The sequence below is a fragment of the Camellia sinensis genome, chromosome 6, assembly GCF_055761805.1.
Source record: "Camellia sinensis isolate YWXY chromosome 6, ASM5576180v1, whole genome shotgun sequence".
Taxonomy (NCBI): Eukaryota; Viridiplantae; Streptophyta; class Magnoliopsida; order Ericales; family Theaceae; genus Camellia; species Camellia sinensis.
Genome location: NC_138966.1, coordinates 47,348,675 through 47,370,486, shown reverse-complemented (window position 1 = coordinate 47,370,486; position 21,812 = coordinate 47,348,675). Strand labels below are relative to the sequence as shown.

Here is a 21,812-nt window from a genome sequence, read left to right as displayed (position 1 = left end):
GTCGTGGCAGAGCTCACAACCGGTCAGCCTTATGGCATGCTTCTCAAAGCGAGCCTCCGGCAAACCGTTCAGGAATAGCATACAGCAAACACGGTGTCCTAGGCGCACCAATGCAAATGCAATGCAAAGAAACACATCTTGAAGGGAGTTGCTCCCATTGATATGATGTAATTGATACAAACTATGACAAAGTCAATTCTAAGATGTAAGGATTTTTTGATCACGGAGTCATTGGTAAACCTCTCACCCTTGATATATGAAAGAATTGTATTGTCTTCTCAATCAAACACACCTAGAAAGTGGAATTTTGTAAATCTCTCTTCCTTGATATATGAAGGGTGTGGAAAAGTGTAACTATTTCTTATTTTTCAATGATTCATTATAATGAGTATTTATACAGATATATGCATATACAAACAAAGCTATGTATGTAACCATTATCTAACTAACTCATAACAAACTAACTAATCTTTGCTTAATATTTGTATGATGTATGTACAGGTGTAACTGTTTGCTAAGGCTGCAACTGTTGTTGATATAGCTATGGCTGCAATATACTCTACTTTGTACCTGAAGAAGAGGCCTGAGCTAATGATGCTAAGGTTGTGACTGTAACTGCAGCTTGCTTTGATGTAGTAATCTTATCAGTCCCCTGTAAGCTGATGAGAGAGGGAAAGACCATTAGCTTGGCTTGAAGATGTTGAAACCTAGAAACTGATAGAGGCTTGGTGAATATATCAACAATCTAATCAAGTGAGGAAATGTACTTGAGAAGTACTTTCCTGGCTACAACTTTCTCTTTGATGAAGTGACAATCCACTTCTATGTGCTTACATCTAGTATGGAAGACAAAATTAGAAGCTAGAGCAATTCTTGAAAGTTTGTCACACCAAAGCACAGATAGTAAAAAGAAAGGATGTTGAAGATCATGGAGGAGTATCTAAAGCAAACTCAACTCAGTAGTGGTTTGAGCCAAGGACCTGTACTCAATTTTAGTGTTATTTCTAGACACTGTAGATTGCTTTTTGGCTAACCAGGAAATGATGTTAGTGCCAAGAAAAAGACAATATCCTGATGTTGACTTCTTATCCAAAGCATCCCCTACCCAGTTGGAATCTAAGAAAGCTTGTAAATCAAATGAGCTAGGACTATCGATCAAACCATGAGACAATGTGCCCTTAACAAAACGAATGAGCCTTGTGACAACTGCAAAATCTTCATTTGTAGGAGCATGCATATGTTGACATGCTTGATTTATAACTAAGGTCAAATCACATCTTGTAATGGCGAAGTACAGAAGACCACTTACCAAGCTTCTATAGTGCTCAGGTTGAGAGAAAGGAAGAGTAGACTTAGGAGCAAAAGAGGGCTTAATTGATATAAGGAAGTTATAATGTTTTTAATTTGTCATGCCAGTTTTGACAAGAAGTTCTGAAGCATACTTATGTTAAGAGAGGAAGTAAGAATTGCCAAGAGATTTGATAGAGATGTCTAGAATACCCAACACTTTCATAGCAAAAGCAAGATGTATTTGGGTAATGAGATGTTGGATGTAGGAAAAGCTGCTACTAGTAAAAAGAATATCATCCACATAGACAAGAAGGATGGTGATAGTAGTCTTGGTCTTTTGTATGAGCAAAGAATTGTCACAATGACTATTGACAAAGCCTTGAGACAAGAGAAAATTAGAGATTGTAAAACTTGCTTGTAAGTGCGTGGTTAAGTATTAAGAGCAATTGAAGCAAGCATAGCATAGGAATGAGCCATTGATTTGGTAACCATTAAATGTGCATTAGCAGAATTAAGAAAATGAGCAAGAATAAAAGGTAAAAAATGGAGATCAATAGAGATAGACTAAATATGAATGGAAGGGACAATACAAGGATTCGGCTGAGAGGAGGGAGAATGAATGGAAATTGAAGGAATTGATAATTGAGGATTTGAGAGTGAAGGAACAGAATTTGCAAGAACAAGATTTGTAGGAAAAAGAGTTGAAGAAAAAATAAAAATTGATGGGAATGGAAGAGAGGAAGTAACAGAGTTGAGAGAAACTGATGTAGAAAGAATTGAATCTGGAAAAGAAAACCCAAAAAAAAAATTAAAAAGTGGACAGGGGCAGAACAAGTGAAGATGTGGGAGACAAAGAAGAAACAAATGGAAATATATCTTCATTGAAAACAACATGTCTAGAGATAAAAACCTTACTAGATGAGGGCTCTAAGCATCTGTACTCCTTTATAGTTGGATGATAACCAAAAAACACACATGGTAATGATTTTGGTTGAAGCTTGTGAGAGTTATAAGGCTTGAGCCGAGGATAACATTGACAACCAAATACTCTCATGAAAGAGTAATCAAGATTTTGATGAAATAAAAGAGAATAGGAAGATGAATGATGAAGTTTAAAACTAGCATTCTATTTATTAAAAGGACAACAATAGAAATAGCATCAACCCAATATTGAATAGGTAAAGAAGATTGATGAAGTAAGCAATGGCTGTCTAAGTCATGTGTCTATGCTTCCTTTCACTAACACCATTTTGTGGAGGAGTGTAAAAACATGAAATCTGATGAATAATACCTTGTGATTTCAAAAATTTAGTCATAAAGGTATTAACAAATTCAATCCCTCTATCTATTCGCAAAATTTTCAATTGTGTGGAAAACTATTTCTCAACATAAGCCTTAAATTCTAAAAATTTATCAAATACTTTACTTTTATAGTATTGTTGCTCTACTTTTTCGCGCCCCCTTTCGGAAGACGAATAAGCCCTACAGTATCGGACTCCCGCGGTTCTGAATCTGATTCCATAAGTGCAATGTGAAATAGATAAACACCAAAGAGTCTCAATCCGGCAAATCTTTTGGAAAATCGATTTTGAATCAAATTGCCAAAAATGGACTGCTTTGCTAGATACAGAGTCGCCACCTAAATATTTTTTTGGAAAAATTTAAGATATCCATGACTCGTGCCAAGGCCACATGTTCGTCATCACCAAGATTGTCTCGGCTTGGGAACTTAGGTACGAAAGGGAAAGGTCATGAATTGAGCACCCTCGCTCGCCCGATCAAAGATCGGCCTTTATTAGGCTAACATTACTATGTGATACGCACACACACAAATATAGACTAACTTGTAAGAATTGGAACATCTCGATTCATATTTGTTTTGAAAATTGTTTCAAATATGTACCACTTGACAAAGTGATCGCATATGAACATTTACTCAAATTATTCAAATTCAAGCAATTAACCTTCATCCATAGTCATTCAAACAGTTTATCACTTAAGTACTTAGCCTCATGGCAAGCATGCTAAACATGGTAACAATCACACACAATGCAATATGCTAATTTGAGTAAAGGCTCACCTAGTACTCCAAGCCAAAAAGAAGATGATAGAGTTAGAAAAATGCGTGATCCTAACTTATGCAACATGACTAATGCAACACATGCAAAAATGCAACTAGTAGGCTCGGCTACTAATATGGCATATGAATCAATTTGATAGCATGTGGTCTAAGCATGTATTCAAAAAATGTTACACTAACAATGTAAGTTAGAATGATAAACCGAGCCTCGATGCATGCAATATAAGTGGATGCAAATCATGAAACATGCTAAATTAAACATGATGTCTTAAACTAACCATCGTAAGTAGTTAAATAAAAAGGAGAAAGGCGTGGGGTTGGAAGACATACACATTATTACAACATTACGCCCTCACAAAGGAGAGTCCGAATGAATCAACTAGCTAACTAATTAGAGCTAAGCTAATGAACTAACTATTACAACAACAAATGAATAATTTAGCTAAACTACTTAACTAATTATTACAAACTGAATGAATAAATGAATGAACAAAGTAATTAACTAATCTAGCTAATTAAAATAATTATAACATGAGACGAATTAGCTATTCTAACTAATCAACTACAAAGCCACTATGTTAAACACAAAACTAATATATACGGATCCCGAGGATCGATAGAGGGCTCATGCATGAATGCGGTTTCCACCCGAAAAAACTGTTGTTTCTGCTGTTGAATGCCTCTGTTGCATAGTAGAACACTTGCATTGATTTCCACCTCTAGACCAACTCCATTCTGCTTTAGAAGGACACTGCTTGATTTTGCACTGGTGGCCGGCAGAGGGCCTGCCATCCACTGATGATGGCCTGTTGGCCACCAATGGTGGCCTGCCGGCCACTAATGACTGAACTTTCCTACTACAACAGAGGACACACATAGTAGGGACAAAGTATTCTCAAGGGTTTATTTGCACAGTTTACCCCTTCTTATCATTTGAATAGCTCAAAGGAGTAGTAGTTTTGATTCACAAACCACCAATGGATATAATTTCATTGCATGATGGCTTATGAACCAAGTGTGCAAATTCAATGAATGCAACAAAACAAGACTCTCAAAACCACCTCCTTATCATGAAAGATCAAGGGAAGTAGTTGACAATGAATTTTGAACCATTTTCATCAGTAATGAGTATGAAACGACTTAAGACTCAAGGGTTCAATTAACGTCCGATTGAACCCAAAACCAAATTATTATCTTGTACCTTTTTTAGTAACCAATTTTATTACTTCATTTTAGATTACCATCTATTCTCTAATCAATTGAGTCCAAAAGGTGAATTCAAGTCCTCTAATGGAAAGAGGGCTCAAACTAACAGTTACTTTGGACATGAAAAAGACATCATACCGTTGGTAATGAACCCCCAAAGGGATTAAACCATTAAGCATGACATCTAAATCTCATGCTTAAACAAACAAGTAATTTGAAACTACTTTCAAAGCAAAACAAAAGCCAAGAAAGGAAGGAGGTTGCAGAGGTGATTAAGAGTGATCACAAGTATGGAAAGCCATAAATAAATGCAATCAACTCAAATAAGATGTTGTCTAAGGGCTAAAACACCAAACTCATTAGGACAATTACATTACAAGCATGCAAAATAAATCTCAAATGCAACAAACACTTAAAGATAGTCCTAAAACAATCCTAAATAAGTCCTAAAACATGCTGGAATTAAGACAAAAATAGCTAGAATAATAAGCTAAAACATGGATCATGCTAAACTAATAAGCAAAACACAAGGAGGGGATGCTAACCCCTTCAATTTTGGACTTCAAACCATGATTTTAGCTACTAAAATAACTTTGAAAATCAGTGTTTAAAAACTCAAAAAAAGATGATTCAAAGTTGGGATACACAAGGGTAAAGACCTTGAGAGCAAGGTGCAAAGAATGGTGAACCATCCCTGAACCTTTATTGGCCTTAAAACCCAAGTTTCAACCCAAAAATAGAAAGTTTTTTAGCCCAAAAACAGTTGGAAAGTAATAAGAAAAAGAGTAAATACAACAAGTAAAGAGACAAAGGTTTATACCTCTTGAAAAGGAGATCACTTCTAGGCAATAAAACAAGGCAAACACACCATCAAGAGCTCAAACAAGGCTCAAGGATACCTCAAGTCAAAGATGGAGAGATTTGGTTAAGAGTGCATAGGCAAAGATGAAGAGTGCATAGGCAAAGGTTAAGAAATTTGCAAGAGAGAGAAAGAATTGTAGAGAGAGAGGAAAAATTTTGCTCCAAAATTTTTCTAACCCTAAAGCAAGAAAAGATGCCCTCTATATATAGAAAAACATGCAACTCCCTCAAAAACATCCAGCCATACGCGTGGGAGCAGATGCAAGCTTCTGTGCAAATAGTTGGCACAAGTGTCACAAAATATCTGCAAAACACATTAGTGGCCAGCAGACCACATCAGTGGCCGGGAACCAGAAGTGATGGCCGGCAGGCCACCAGAGGTTGTAGGCTCGAAAATCCAAGGTTTTGGTCCAAAAACATGGCAACAGGAGTGTAGGGTTTGAAAGGCTCAAAGCTGTGACATTCCACTGATAACTTCAATCACTTGACAAGTATATACACTCATCATTAGGTGTGCAAGCGATGGCGTCCAAGTTGTAAGGGCTGTCACAAGGGATAAAGCCAAGTAAACGTGTTATATTCATCAACAAAAAGTGCATAGTACTTAAAACTAGAAACAGAATGTTTAACGGGCTCCCAAACATCACTATGAATTGATGAAAGAAGTTTGTGAATAGTAGAATTAGGAAGCTTAAAAGGAAGTCGATGGCTTTTGGACATACAACAATTTGTACAAGAAGGCATAGCCTATGTTTTATTAGATGCAAAATGTAAATACTTCTTCATATGATGAAATTTGATAGGAGAATGATGCCCCAATCTCTTGTGCCAAACAAATTCAAACACAGCAACAATAGTGGAAGTAAAAAAAGCATGAGGTAAACGTGAAACAGATGGAGAGAAGTGATATAAGCTATGTGAATTAAGAACTTGATGAATAATGCCCTTCGCTTGCTTGTCCTAAATAATGAAAGAAGAAGCATCAAAAGCAGTGCAATCATAATCTTTGGAGAGTTGGTGAACAAAGACAAGATTATAAGCAATAGGAGCATATAACACGTTATTCAACTTAAAAGAAATGAGGAGTAGGTAAAATTCCCTTACCAGTGTTAAAAATAGGAAGTGAATGACCATTACCAACAGTTATATGATCAGTGCCTTGATAGGGTTAATGATCATTGAGATGAGACAAGTCATTAGTGATATGCTCAGAAACAATTGAGTCAAGATACCAAGGGGAGTCGTATGGATTAGAGGATGGAGTCAAAACAACAAAAGCTTTAGGTGTAGGGTAACTAGAAGTTAATTAGGGTTGTTAAGGTTGAAAATGTAGCCGAGATGGTGATTGGTGATAGATTTGTTGATAGATTGAGTATGCTCTATGCCAATAATCTAAAGCTATGTGATTAGCTTTGGCACAGATTTGACATATCAATCCTTGATTGCCTTGAGTGTTTCTACCTCTGCCTCGAGAAGGAAACCTACCACCACTGCTATAATTTCTTCTATATCCACCTTCGTTGCCTTTAAAAGAGAACTTACCTCTTAAAGGAGAAAAGTGATTACCAAAACTAGATGTGGAACCACGTAAAGTAGCATAGGCAACAATGCTTTCATGAGCAAGAGCTTTCTTTTGTTTAAACTCAATGTGAATTGATTCTGAACATAATGGGAAAGAGAGTTCCTCCATTGATAAGGCTTCAGATCTTTCTCTAATTGTAGTTTTTAGAGCATCAAATTCCTCAGGTAGGCTATTTAAAGTAAAAAGAATTAGATCTTCTTCATCAATAGTAGATAAAGCCAACGCTAACTGATCTGCCAGATCCTTCTGGCTCAGATATTCTTTAATTGTTTTAGAGCCTTTTGTTAGATTATTCAAACAACTCTTCAATTGATGAATATGACTTCTTAATAAAGAGTAAAATGTTTACACAATTGTTCTTATATCTCAGCACTATGTTGGAGATGAAGTACAAATGACAAGATTGCTGGAGTGATTGTAGCTATTATACAATTGAACAAATGTGCATCAACTGTATTCCAAATTGATATTTCAAAATTAAGAATCTATGTTCTAGTAGCATTTTTTTTTTTTTATCATCAATAGCGGACATGGTAAAGAACTAGTCACAAACCGTAATAGATCCATGGCTCGAAGTATGTTGAGAAATTGACTTCTCAAAATGTAACACCCCCGATCTATACTTGATCGCTAATCCATACTTAAGAAAGTTAATCAAGTGGTTAAGTGGAATTATGTGTTAATTGTGTGATTTGTATGTTATTTGAATTTCTATATGTTGGTCATAGGAATATCTATTCTGGATTCTACTTTGTTTTATTAATTGAAGGCCTTATCGGCATTCAAACATGAAATTGACTAAGTCAACGTGCTATTTGGGATTTTTGGAATATTATGGTAAGTTTAATTAGAATTCGATTCGGAATAAAATAATTGGAATAAATTAATTGAGCTAATGACAATTAATTGGCCTAAGCTAATTGAGCCTATATAAGGCTAATATGAGTGTCTAGACTTTTCATTCTCATCATTTTGAAGACAAAAATGTGAGAGTGAGAGTGAGAGAGAGAGAGAGAGAGAGAGAGAGAGAGAGACTTGATGTAAGAGTGAGAAAAAGGAATATTGTAAAGAATTAGAAGGAGAATTGGAAGGATTTGAGAGATTAAGCATCAACACTACCAAATTCAAGGTTCAAGGTAGGAATTCAACTCTTTAATTATGAAATCGAGTTGTCTAGTGTAAGAACTCAAGTGAATTATGTGATTGAACACAAGGACTAAGTTTAGATAGTTGAATTAAGAGATAAGTCATACGTGCATGCATGATTCATCAAGTTTTGAGTTTATTTTCTAAGAATTCTCACATGCAAGGTGTTATTTGTGCTTAAGATTAAGAGTTCAACATGGTTTTATACTTATCACTTCATGTATTTAAGTTTTGAAAAGAAAGAACTTCCATTCATTACATGCATGTTGTACAAGTGGAGTTTCAAGTGTAAATTTGAATGATTGGCATGCTTTTGGCCTTGATTTCATGAATTAATTTCCATTCCATGTTTGTATTCAAGTGTCTAAGTGTTTTCTTCAAATTGTGGCCCAAAAGAATAGGTTAAAAGCTTTAAACTCATGTTTTGAACTTAGAACAGAATTCTATAAATTGTAGAATTCTCCTTCATCGCTCGAGCGATGGTTCTTTGCTCGAGCGTACTTTGCGTGCTCCCAGTACTTTTACAGTCGAGGCAGTTGACTAAAGCAACCAAAGCTTCGCTCGAGCAAACTCACCTTTGAAAGGTTCATGGCTCAAGTGACCAAAAGTTAGCTCAAGCGTAGATTGAGAGCATCCATTACTTTTGCAGGCTAAGGGATCCGCTCGAGCAAACTGCCCTATTTTCAAAAATTTTGCAAAGTGTTTCAAAGTGAATAATTGCATCCTCATTCCATTTTGGGCATTCTTAAGCCATGATTTAGGCTACAACAATGAGGATAAGAATTAGAAACACACCTAGAAAGAAAGTAATAAGTTTAAACGTCAATAGAGCGTGTGTTTCAATGTGTATTTGTTATGTGTCTGTGTAAGTCACGCGCAACCGTCCATATGATCTGTCTAAGTTATTTGTCTGATCTGCTTCTAGAGCTATCTATGAGTAACAATTTTGTAAAGATATGTTAACTATAAGTATTTTCTGAATGATATGATACGATCTGTTTTCTATAATGCTATTTTGTGAACCATAAATGATTGTCCAGCTTCTTGAAATACAATTGTGGCATTCTTAGCATCATGTGATATGTTATATGTTACCTGGTGGTACCAGGGTTTCAAGTGGGTTCCATTTATGGAACTAATTATGCAAAATTAACTATATGATCTACAAGTGGGTCTTTATGACCATCTCATGTGAATAAGGGTCTTAATGATCATCTGCTATGTATATGGGTCTTTATGACCAATCTAATCTATTAGCACTAATGGATATTGTAAGCCCCAACTTCCAGGCCGTTAATAAATCAAATTAACCTCAAATTTATAATTGCAGATAATTCATAATTTCAAATATACAAATTGTCTCCATAAATAATTAACACAAATGTCTTCAAAAATAATATATAGTTGTGGGCCCAAAAATCTTCAACTCAAATAATCTCTTTAGAACTTCAAATCCGATCTCCACTAAATTTCTGCACACTTGAAAAATAAATTAATTCGGGAAGTATACAATACAACAGGAATAACAAGGCTTGGACAGAGAATAAATCTATAGGGATCCAACAATTACACAACCGATTAGATTCGATAATCAAGCAATTTACCAAATTGCATAAACTAGTCAACTCAACAGATGATAATTTATCCAGGACCAAATATCCGGTCCTACTCAGTACATGGCCAGTGACTGGCCTCACCCACCTCACCCAAGCATAACCGCTTATTCGGGCTATTGGCCCAAGCTATTGGCAAGGTCTACTCGATCCATGTACAGAGCAATTCCACATCATTTAGCCAGACAAATCAACACTAACTACCCAAAACAACTTCAGAAAACTAATCAAATGACCAAAGTACTCAAATGTGTCAACAGATAATGATTTCACAGGATTTATCAAATGATCACAATAATCAAAAGGATTACAAAGTGGAAGTAATTAAAATAAACTCTTTGCAAAGATATTTAAGGAATCATATTGTATACCACCCGAATTACCTCAAATCAATCTCCTCCGTTGCCAACACTCAAATCTCGATATTTCTCCATGGATCTCCAAATTCTAAGCCATAAGGTATATAAGATTTCACAAAATCTACAACTGTCCTCCAATATGAAAATGCTTACTCTCACTCTAAACACTCTTAATCTAAACTCTAAATCTATATAACAAATGGAGAGAGAGAGAGAGAGAAAGAGAGAGAGGGAGAGCAAAAAAAAAAGGATGAAAGAAGAAGAAGAAGAAGAATGATAGAAATGGTTGAGAGGTGAGCTCAATTTATAAACAATGATACTTGGGACAAAAGAAAAGAAAGACTTGAGGCAAAAGAAAAGAAACTTTACTTGGTGGGCAAGAAAAAGGGGATTACTTGGTAAGCAAGGAAATGATGAAAAATAATAAAATGAAATTTATTTGGTGCCCAAGAATAATAAAAAAAATATTAGAAAACAAAGTAGATGAATAATAATGACGTGGAGATAAAAAGAGATAAAATAAATAAAGAAAATAAGTTAGGTTCACCAATATCTCGCACTAAAATATTAATACCTCAAAAATACGGGGTTTCACAGATATACCACGTATAACTCTGTACAAGTCTGAATATATATATATATATATATATGAATATATTTCTGATCTGAATTCTAATTTCTGAATCTGTTATGGATATCATTCATAAAACCTTTATTTTGTTGTTATTCACTGGGATCCAGCTCATTATTTATATTATGTATATAGGTGATCAAGTGCGTGACCAAGCTTAAGACTTCCAGTCTGGATCGGTTTGTGTCAGCCAACTTGTGCGCCTCCCGAGGAAGTTCCGGAAGTCTTTTTGTGGTCAAGTTCTGTGGATAGTGTTTGTGATCAAATCTAAGTTTTATTTTTATTTTTTTTCTTTTCTTTTGTTAGACAAGTTCATGTTTATTTTGTATGTAGGGCTAAGTCCCTTTTTGATTATTTGTACTGGTAATGACGAAAGCATGACATCATAATATATGTAAATATAAGATTTTAAGTTTATGTCCCATATAAATCTGCACAGCTCTATGAACAATGTATTTGATATTTGCTTCCGCTAGCCCTTATTTTGCTAATCTGCTTTAGAGACATTCAGTAATCTTAGGATTACTGGCCGGTTATGATACCAAACCTATAAGGCAGGTTTGAATCGTGACACAAAATGATGAAATTAGGAGCATCAAGTTTAACTTTAATAAATGAGTTAAGATTAGAAATTAACAAACTCAAATTTGGAGGAAGAGACGAAGAAGAAGAAAAAAAAAAAAAGAAGTTAAAGACACCATTAAAAAAGAAGTTGAAGACGCCATTGCTATCAAGATCAAGATTAGTGCTCGTGAGAGCTTTTTCTATGCTCTAATACCATGTGGAAAAGTGTAACTTGTTAGGTTTTTGTAATTGGCAATCCCGTTTGACAAAATTTCTTTCAGTTATAATTTTATTTGCTCTTTTGTTTCAGTGAGATTATAAGTGTTTATATGCGAATCCAACACAAATTGTGCCTTGTAAAGGAGTTTATGATTTTAATCCATTCATGTTTGCCACTTTGTTAACTACGCATGGGATCAAGCGGCCTGGTTAGCTCGCGGGGGTCCAAGGGGCAGCGCCACAGCGGGGTCCAGGGGCAACGCCCCCAAAGCGAAAAGCAAAATTGCAATTGAAGTTGTTTGACTGCTCGAGCAGTCATTTGTGTGCTCGAGCAAAGAAAAGGACCATCCAGTATTTTTGCAAAGCGCTTGAACTTCTGAGAAAAAAGTTTTACTACTCAAGCGATGAAAGTTGCGCTCGAGCGGTCAACCTATATGTTTCACACCACCTTTAGTCATACTGCTCGAGTGGTGAAATGTGCATTCGAGTGGTCTTTGCGATCCAAGTTACGATAAAGTGCGTCGTTCGGTATTTTCAAGGTTTGTGCTATCCATATGTTCAGAGAAGAAGAAAATACAAAGTGTTTATATTTTAGGGTGCTTTATGAGTGTTTTCTTGATGATTTAAGAGTGGTCGATGGATCCATCCATGAACTTTATAGAAACATCTTCAAAAGGTTTGTTTATTTTCTTTTATTCACAAAAGAGAAAGTTGTTCTTCAGTGAATTTTGGAAAACTTGGGCCTAAAGCTTTGGTAGATTACGAAATGGCTCATCATCGTGGATTTGACATTAGCGTTGTGAATTCAACGTTGAACAAGACAATTCTGAGTTGAACACAATGGTGGAAGACGTACATTGAGATCGGTTCAATTCAGGCGTGGATTCACTAGGTAATTAAGAGTACATTTATGTAATTTATTTTTTTCTTCTTAATGGATTGTTTTGTGATTTTGGCCCGTGATTTTTTTATCACAATTGGAGGTGCTCCAATTGTGGTTTTTCTTTGTTAAATCGTTGTGTCGATTTATTTTTTATTGTTTGATTGTGATTATTATTTATTGTTTAAAAATTGAAATATAATTACAAATCGCAATCTTGGAAATTTTTAGATTTTTCATAATTGTTTCTTATTTTTCAATGATTCATTACACTGAACTATTTATACAAACATATACATACACAAACAAATCTATGTATCTAGTTATGGCCTCGATTGGGAATAGACTATTTTAGTTAGCTATTTGACTTTTTGCTATTTTAGCCCAATTAAAATAATTGTGTTTGGGATGATAGTTGATTTTGATTTTTTTTAGTTGATTTGATGGTTGTGAAAGAAGAAATGAAATGATTATAAGTTAGATATGACATTTTATCTTATCAACTATTTTAATTTATTTTATTTTTATTGACTATTTTAGCTTCTAGCCTCTAGCCTCTAGCCTCTAGCCTCTAGCCCAACAAGGCATTAACTCATAACAAACTTACTAATCTTTGCTTAATATCTATATGATGCATCGTGCATATGCAGGTGTAACTGTTTGCCAAGGCTGCAACTGTTGTTGATGTGGCTGCAGCCTACTCTGCTTTGTATCTGAGGAGCTGATGATCCTAAAGTTGTGACCGCAGCTTACTTTGATATAGTAATCTTATCAAAGGGGCTTTTCGAGATTTATATTTATTATAATTTTTTTTCTTATTTTTTGAAAATTATATCTCTCCTCTAAGGTTTAAAGTTTTATTACAGATTTTTCGTTCAGCAATTTAATTTTTTAAATATCAATTTTGCCTTTATTGGGTAAATTACATTGATACCCCTCATATTTTAGAAATTACAATCCTCTCTCTAAGGTTTAAAGTACCATTACCAATTGCCCCCTCGGTTAGTATTAGTTGGAAAAAAAAATTCATTGAAAAAAAAATTAATTGGAAAAAAAATTATTTCAAAAAAAAATTAATTGAAAAGAAATTTTGTTAGTAAAGTTTTTAAATTTCTGTTTAAAAACCAACGTAAACTCATTTTTTGAAATTACGTTTTTTTCTCAAATTTACAAACTGAGACAATCATTTATAAACCAAAAAAATTATCAAACAAGTTTTTATAACAGTTTTTAAAATTTTTGTAAATATAAATTGAAAACTGAAAACGAAATGGTTACCAAACAGGCTTGATGGTAAAAATGTCGTAAAATTAACAAATAATTAAATAAGTTACCAATGTAAGAAATGACTTATCAAAAGATTCTTAGGCTATGTATAGTTTGATTTTTAAAAAAAAAATTAAAAAATTAAAAATTTTAGTAACCATTTTGTTTTCAGTTTTCAATTTATATTTATAAAAATTTAAAAAACTGTCATAAAAACTTATTTGATAATTTTTTTGGTTTATAAATGGTTGTCTCAATTTGTAAATTTGAAGAAAAAACGTAAATTCAAAAAATGAGGTTACGTTGGTTTTTAAACAGAAATTTAAAAACTTTACTAACAAAAAAAAATTTCAATTAATTTTTTTTTAATTAATTTTTTTCCCAACTAATACTAACCGAGGGGGCAATTGGTAATGCTACCTTAAACCTTAGGGAAGGGATTGTAATTTCTAAAATGTGAGGAGTGTCAATGTAATTTATCCAATGAGGGAAAAATTGGTATTTAAAAAAATTAAATTGTTGAAGAGGGAATTTGTAATGAAACTTTAAACCTCAAGGGAGAAAATGTAATTTCTAAAAGGTGAAGGGGGGAATTGTAATAAACATAAAGCTCAGGGGGTGTCAGTGTAATTTACCCCTGTATTATTTTTATCTCAACCACAATTAGGCTTCGTTTGAAAGGTAGTGTTTTAGTCTAAAAATTAAAAAAATCAAAAATTTTATAATTTATACTAAAAGTTAAAGATTTTTTTTTCTCTACTTTTTGTACATCTTTTTATAAAAAATTAAAAATTTATTCCAAATATAATAATTTTTTTACCACATATTGTAATTAAAAAATTAAAAAAATTACTAAAAAAGTATGTTCTCAAACGAAGCTTTAAAAAATGAAATATTTTATCCGATTATCATTACACGTGGCATCAACACGTTGATTACTTATTCTTTAAATGTGTTAAAAAAAAAAAAAAAAAAAAAAACCCCTATAAATGAGAAACTCATCCCATAATTAAAAAACGTGTAAATTTGAGTGATAAGAATGTTTTTCACTCTTAAAATTAACCATTGTCCTTTCACACATTTTACTTGCTTCACTCTTCACCCTGGACTGTTCCCTCATCTTATCTGTAATTTTCACAGCTCTAATACTACTTGGTGCACTATCTCCATTTGGAACCGCACACATTTTATTTTATTCTTGACGTGCAAAATTAATAACTTAGCCTTTGTTTGGTATCCAGCTAAGAAGGATCTACATTATTATTATTATTTGAATTTGAATTTGAATTTATATTAAAAATTTTATTTTTCTAATCCATCTAGTATAGAAAAATCCACTGACCATAAATAAATAAATAAAATCAATAGAAAGTCACTAAAAAAAATAAATCACAAACGATCCCATTATCACATATAAAAGTGAATTCCACTAATTAAACACAAGTTGATCAAGTCCTCTTCTTTGTTTTTAGTTTTTATTTTATTTTATTTTATTTTATTTTTTAGACAAATTACATTGACCTCTCCTAAGATTTAGAAAAAAATGTAATAAGTCTTACAAGTTTAGTATAATTATATTAGACTCTTTTTCAGTTTCAATTTATATAATATTTGGCTCGATATTCATGAGAAATTTATTAGCCGTATGAATGAAAAAAAAAGTATATTATCATATCTTATACACTGAAATATATATTTTACCATGTGTATTTTTGTATTTTCATACCATTCACATTAATTTTGGTCATTTTAACCTTACTTAAAAAGAAATTAATGTAATTATGTCAAAATTGTAGTATTTGTTATATTTTTTTCAAATCTCAAGGGTAATCATGTAATTTCCATTCTATTTTTATTGTGGAGAGTTTGAGTGAGGAGAAGTTATTTGGCTGTTTTAGAACATTGCTCTACATAATTCATAGTTGGACGAATGCCTTTTTGTCTCTTTAAATGAAACAAACAGATAATAAAATCAATTATTTTAAATAATAATATTTAAATTAAGATGCGACCTGAATTTAATCCAAGAGCAAATTCTATTATTTCTCGGGAGTGAGAGTGTAATTGTAGATCAAATCCATCAAGTAATTACTTTGATGTGCCCCTTCGTAGCTATCCCCTATTTGTGGGAATTTTGAATTGTTCGATAATCACCACTAAGTGCTCCCACTAATTAGGTGGTAGTGGGTCCCGTCATTAATGATGTGATGTTTTAGTCTTGGAGTTGTATTTTTTTTTTGTTTTTTTTATTTTTTTTAATCTATTAGTGGTGATGTTTTTAGTGGGATGAATCATTGTTGATTCCTATGTCAGACCAATCCCACTTAATCCTAAAAATGAAAAAAGTGCTTAACCATTTATTAATAAAATTAAACTACGAACAAGTAATTAAATCACTAAAATTATAAAAATGTAAAACATCAACCTCACGAGGCTAATCTTTTAATAAAAGTAATGAAAAATATTAATGAATTAAGATGCCTTTAATGGGCAATGAAAAATATCAATGAAGCAATATGCTTCTAATGGGCCTATCATGTTAGCATGTATATTTTATTTTTTTGTGATATAATTATGTGCATAGATGAGTTTTTTTTTTTAATATTTCAAAAATATATATATTATTTAGAGAATTTGCTCACTTTTCAAACTATTTGAAAAATTAACTTGCTTTTGAAATCGCATGTTACACATGTAATTTCACTATGTCATCACAAATTACATTTTCAACCTCCGATTTTAAGATAAAATTACATGTTGAAAATGTAATTTTAATTTCAAAATCACATTTTGAAAATGCGATTTCAAAAAGCAAGTTAGTTTCTCATATAGTTTGAAAAGTTTGAAATCGTATGTTGAAAATGCGAATTCAATTGAAATTGCATGTTGAACATGCGATTTCACCATGTCATCATAAATTACATTTTTAACTTGCGATTTCAAGATGAAATTGCATGTTAAAAATGTAATTTTAATTTCAAAATTACATTTTAAAAATACGATTTCAAAAAATAGACTAATTTCTCAAATAATTTAAAAAGTGAATCGATTCTCTAAATAGTTTTTTTTTTTTACAATATTAAAAAAAAAAAAAAAAACTCGTGCATAGACTATATAACCCATGTATTAGGCCCGCCACGTAACGTCATGCAAATCATGAGAACAGGGGATTATGATATATAACCAAACAGTATTCAGTCACTCTTTTAATTTACTAACGCCTTAAGTTTCGCTACAAAAGGATCTATAAGCCCTTTATGGTTGATTTAAAAAAAAAAAAAAGCGAACGACCAATGAATAACAATAGTCATTGGCGCGTGATCATAGACGTTCTTACCCGTTTGGAGGCGTGGGGTGTACAGAGTTTCGGGCTCCACTAAAAAAAGAAAAAAAGTTAGGGATTATGAAAAAATTTTCATAAAAATGATCATGAAAGATTTATGATCCTTAGATTATCTTAATTAGTGTGTGATGATTTATTCTAAGTGTAATTCAAAGTTCATAAAACTTTCATAATTATTTTCATGAAAATACCTTGCATTGCTGCTTAAAAAAAAGTACTCCTTTACTCTTTACGATCAAAAGTGTCTCTATTTCGGATTTTGTTATTTCCATGTACTACAACTAGTATCAACGATGAATAGCACCAAAAAGGGCCGCCCCGACTCTAGGTGCATAGCTTGAAACGTCGGAGTAATTAGGATAGAAAGCCCTACAAAGCTCATTATATTTTTCAACATTGAAATTTTGAGACTCCATGAGCTTCTTTTGCTTCACTTTGAAACGGCGTTGGAAGTACCCTTCGAAAGAGGGTTCTTTCGATGTCCTAAGGAAGAAGGCGTAGGCTAGCACGAAGTGAAGCGAGGTCAAGAAGAAGCAAATGGGCTCCATCACATCCCAATCCAATTCCCAGAAGGTGAGCCTCATCAAACCCAGTATCTGCAGTACTGTGAAGCCCAGCCCACAGCAGAGTTCCCCTTGGACCTGTTGTTGGGCTTTCCTGTCAATTTCTGCCTTTTGCTTCTCCATCTGTTCAAGTTTTTTCCTTCTTGGGTCATTTGGGGTGGCTATGGAAGTAGCAATTATCTTCTCCATTGATTTTGCAACCTGCAATCAAACTCAACAATAGTTAGAATCAAATTCAAATAAGTAACAAAATTAAAATATGTGAATTGCTCGCCCTAATGGTTTTATGTGTTACAAAAAAAAAAAAAAAAAGAGTGAAAATTATCAGTCTTATAATTATTCAAAAAGCTACTCACACATGCAAACAGATAATTAGGCTAGTTTGGCATAATACAAAAAATTTAAAAATTTAAAAAGTTATTATCCTATTTAAATCACATCAGCTCATTTAAATCACATCATCTCTCTATCACATCACTTTAAACTCAATCCATATTTCACGTTTTTTCGTAAAATTCACCACTAGTGATTTAAAGTTTTTTTTTTATGGTTTTGAGTTGCACATTAAAATAAATTTTATTTTATTAACATTAAAAAAAAAAAATTTGACCTTCAAGAGTAAATGCTTTTTAATATTTTTTGTTGTTAATAGTTCAAATGACAAATTAAGTGAGTTGAACACATTTTTTTTTTTTTTGGTGCGAATATTCCATGACTGCATTAAACATGCAAGCAAATCAGCATATTCATATTTGCATGAAGTATACAATCTTATCTGAATGGTTCCCATTTAACTAATTTTTATACTGTGTTGGGTTTGTAAATTTAATGAATGATTAAAGAAAAAAGTGAAATTTATATAACATTTCGTACACTTTTTTTTTTATTTTGAATAATGTTATATGTACTAATTGATATACTAACTAGTATATCAATTGATGATATGATATAATTTAAAAAAAATTAAAATTTTTAATATGATTAATGAGTGAAATTAATAATAATATTATAATTAATATTAATAGACTAATTAATATATTAATTAATACATATACAACCGCTATTTTATTTTTCACATTCGTACACCACACATCACATTAGCAAATTGCAAAAAAACAGAGGAATAAAAGACGCAATTATAACCCCACATATGGATGGCTCCATATTTTCCGGACGGCGAAGGGTACCTCTGTAATTATTGACGATCCGGGTGGCCAATTTCGTCTTTTAAAACAAAACGCCAAAATTAAACAGAGAAACAGAAAAGAAGTGTCCGATCACGAAGTTGCCGGACAAAAAACGGAGCTCGAATGGGCAAAATACCTGTTCAGGCCGAACGAACACGACGTTGCCCAAAACGATGACGTTTCCAGACTCATCCAACATCTTCGCAAACTCCACACCTTGCTTTCGATTCAAACAAACATCAACGCAGATCTGAACGTACTCAGAGTAAGAAATCGAGTTCATCGGAATCTGTCTCAGCGCGGATCTCACCTTCTCCATCTGCGTACACTTCAAAATCTTCTTCGCATCCATCACCGAAATTCCTTCCACCGTATCGGACGCTATCGGAGGAGCGAGTCCGTCGAACCGGAGACGATTGCCGGCGACATTCATCGACCTCAGTTTCTCCTTCAGCTTGTCGCCCACCGGAATCGAGAGGAACTCCGGCAGCCTCGCCGACTGGTTTAATCCCCGCCGCTGGAGGAATCGCCGGAAAAATCCGCTGTCGGCGGAGTCCGGGGAGGTGAGGAATTCGCGGTGGAAGTTAGTTTTGGCGGCATTTGGAGGAGTTAGGGTTGACTGGAAATAGGGAGAGGAGATCGGTGAATGCTCAAGGGTTGCTAATGGGGAGGACTCTCTGTTTTTGGTGAAGAGACGCTGCGCTAATGCTCGTCGAAGCGCCATTGATGAGCTCAATACAGAGGCGTTGAGATAGAGAGAGATAAGCTAGAGAGAGAGCTCCGATGATTCATTAGAGGTGAAAGGCTTTATATAGGTGTCAAGTCAGAGAATCTCTCTTTGTAATCGCGAGATAACTTCAAATGTCCATGTGTATGCGAGAAATCAATCGGCTATGAGAAATTGAAAGGTTTTGAGTGACGTATATATGTTAACATATTGCTTAACTTAAATGGTTAGTAGCTCGAAATTTGTAGCTTGACTTTAGGTTGAAGGAAAATGTTAGAGATTTTAAATTTTTTATCAAATAAATGATCAAATGTCTTATATGGGTGTGGGGCCTATAAAATTGCTGACCCTACACCCATGTGAGACATTTGGTCATTTGTTTGGTAGAAAATTTGATATCCCTAGCATTACTCTTAGGTTGAATGGCAAAATGACGTCGTTTTGTCTTTTTTTTTTTTCTTTTTCTTTCTTCCTTTTCTTTCTTCCTTTTCTTCTTCTTCTTCGTTGAAACCAGAAGAAGAACAGAAGGGAAGAGGAGAGAGGGAGCCTCCGCCGCCTCCGCCCGCCGTCCTCGTCGCAGCTCACAGCTCGTTCGTCGCCTCCGTCCGCCGTCGCAGCTCGCAGCTCGTCGACTCCGCCCGATCGTGCCTCCGCCCACCTCCTCCGCCTCCAGTCCTAATAATTGGGCCCCCTCCAGTCATTCTCCTCCTTCCTCCTCCTCCTCCTCCTCCTCTTTCTTCTTCCCCCTAATTTCGAGCTAAATTCGAGCCCCTATATTCGAGCTACCAACCGGGGTTGATTTGTAATGATATTTGTTTGTTTTTTTTCTTTTTCTTTTTTTTTATAATTGATTTTATAATTATTAGAGAAAAAATAAAATAGTTATGATTTAAATGTGATATTTTATTTTATTGATTATTTTTACCTATTTTAATAAAAATAAATAAAAATAAAGCCACTAACCGAACTTTTCAAGCATCCACTAAGTAATAGATTATTCAAATTATGTTTGAAATTTAAAAAACAAAAAGTTTTAAATTATTTTTAAACTTGACTTATTTGCATAAAGAATTAATTTCAAATAAATTTTTGATAAGTTGATTTTTACAGTACATATACTTATCATGCCGAGTGATGACTTGTTCAAATTTAAATTGAAAACTTAGGCCTTATTTGGAAACATGTTATTTTAGCAAATTTTTGATTTTTTAATTAAAATATAAGGTAAAAAAAATTAGTATATTTGGAATGACTTTTTACGACAAGATGTATAAAAAATAGAGAGAAAATGAAATATTTGACTTTTTAGTATAAATTATTGACTTTTTAATTTTTTTAATAACTTTTTGACTTTTAAATTAAAACAGTCACTTGCCAAACGAGACCTTAATGCACTTAAAATTGTATTCTATTTTGGTTTGTTTAACTAAGAGTGCTCTCAAACAAATTTTTATCAAACTGAGTCATACTTCAGCAATTTGGTTCATTTATTAACCTACATGGCTAGATGGAAAAGCGTTGCAAAATATATCTTCTTAAAAAAATTATTCTGTGCTCCTTTGTTGTTCTTCCATATCCAATACACAATTATGATCTCATTAGGTTCACCAATCACATTTTTTTTCAAAACTACTAAGGTCTCGTTTGATAAGTATTTTTTTAGTTAAAAAGTCAAAAAATTACTAAAAAAATCAAAAACTGAAAAACCTATATCAAAAAGTCAAAAATTCTCTTTTCTCTCTACTTTTTGTACATCTTTTAATAAAAAATCAAAAAATTATCTCAAACATACTAGTTTTTTTCCATCATATTTTAACAAAAAAATTATTAAAAAAATTTGTTCCCAAACAAAGCCTAAATAACCAATGTTGGATGGAATATGTGAGACTTACCAAAGTGTACCCAAAACATAAATAAAAAGAAAAATTGTAGTATTCAAAATTCATTTTTAATCTCTTGTCACACTTCTAGTGGAAGAAGAAAAAAATAAAAATAAAAAGAATCGCGGGAGGCTAATGTGAAATGTAAATATTGCTTTCTACAAATTATTTGTTGTGCAATGAGAATTTATATAAAGAGAAGTCCTAATAAATAACCAACATTTATTAATTAAGAAACCATCAATTAATTGAAATATTATTTGGTGTAGATACGGTACCACATGGTATGTCACATGGTGCCTTCAACCAATTACAAATACTATGGCCTCTCATGCAATGTTTTAAAAACCGGACCGGTGATCGAATCGGAAAAATGATCGGGTGGACGGGTCACTGGTTCAACCGTTGGGTTGAA

The 21,812-nt window shown here is 33.2% G+C and overlaps 1 protein-coding gene across 1 annotated transcript; it reads right to left on the bottom strand.

Annotated features, from left to right (window-relative positions):
• Positions 1 to 17,268: 17,268 nt before the first annotated feature.
• Positions 17,269 to 19,721, bottom strand: LOC114263623 (calcium uniporter protein 5, mitochondrial). Its single transcript, XM_028204195.2, has 2 exons — positions 18,927 to 19,721; positions 17,269 to 17,804 (listed from the first exon to the last, which is right to left on the bottom strand). Exons 1-2 carry the CDS (start codon positions 19,512 to 19,514, stop codon positions 17,328 to 17,330), a joined length of 1,065 nt encoding a protein of 354 aa, XP_028059996.2. The 5' UTR covers positions 19,515 to 19,721; the 3' UTR covers positions 17,269 to 17,327.
• Positions 19,722 to 21,812: the final 2,091 nt, after the last annotated feature.

Coding starts and splice junctions, on each gene's coding strand:
- LOC114263623 (XM_028204195.2), bottom strand. CDS start 19,514: ATGGCGCTTCGACGAGCATTAGCGCAGCGTCTCTTCACCAAAAACAGA. Junction 17,805..18,926: donor TGTTCGTTCGGCCTGAACAG/GTATTTTGCCCA, acceptor GTTTGATTGCAG/GTTGCAAAATCAATGGAGAA.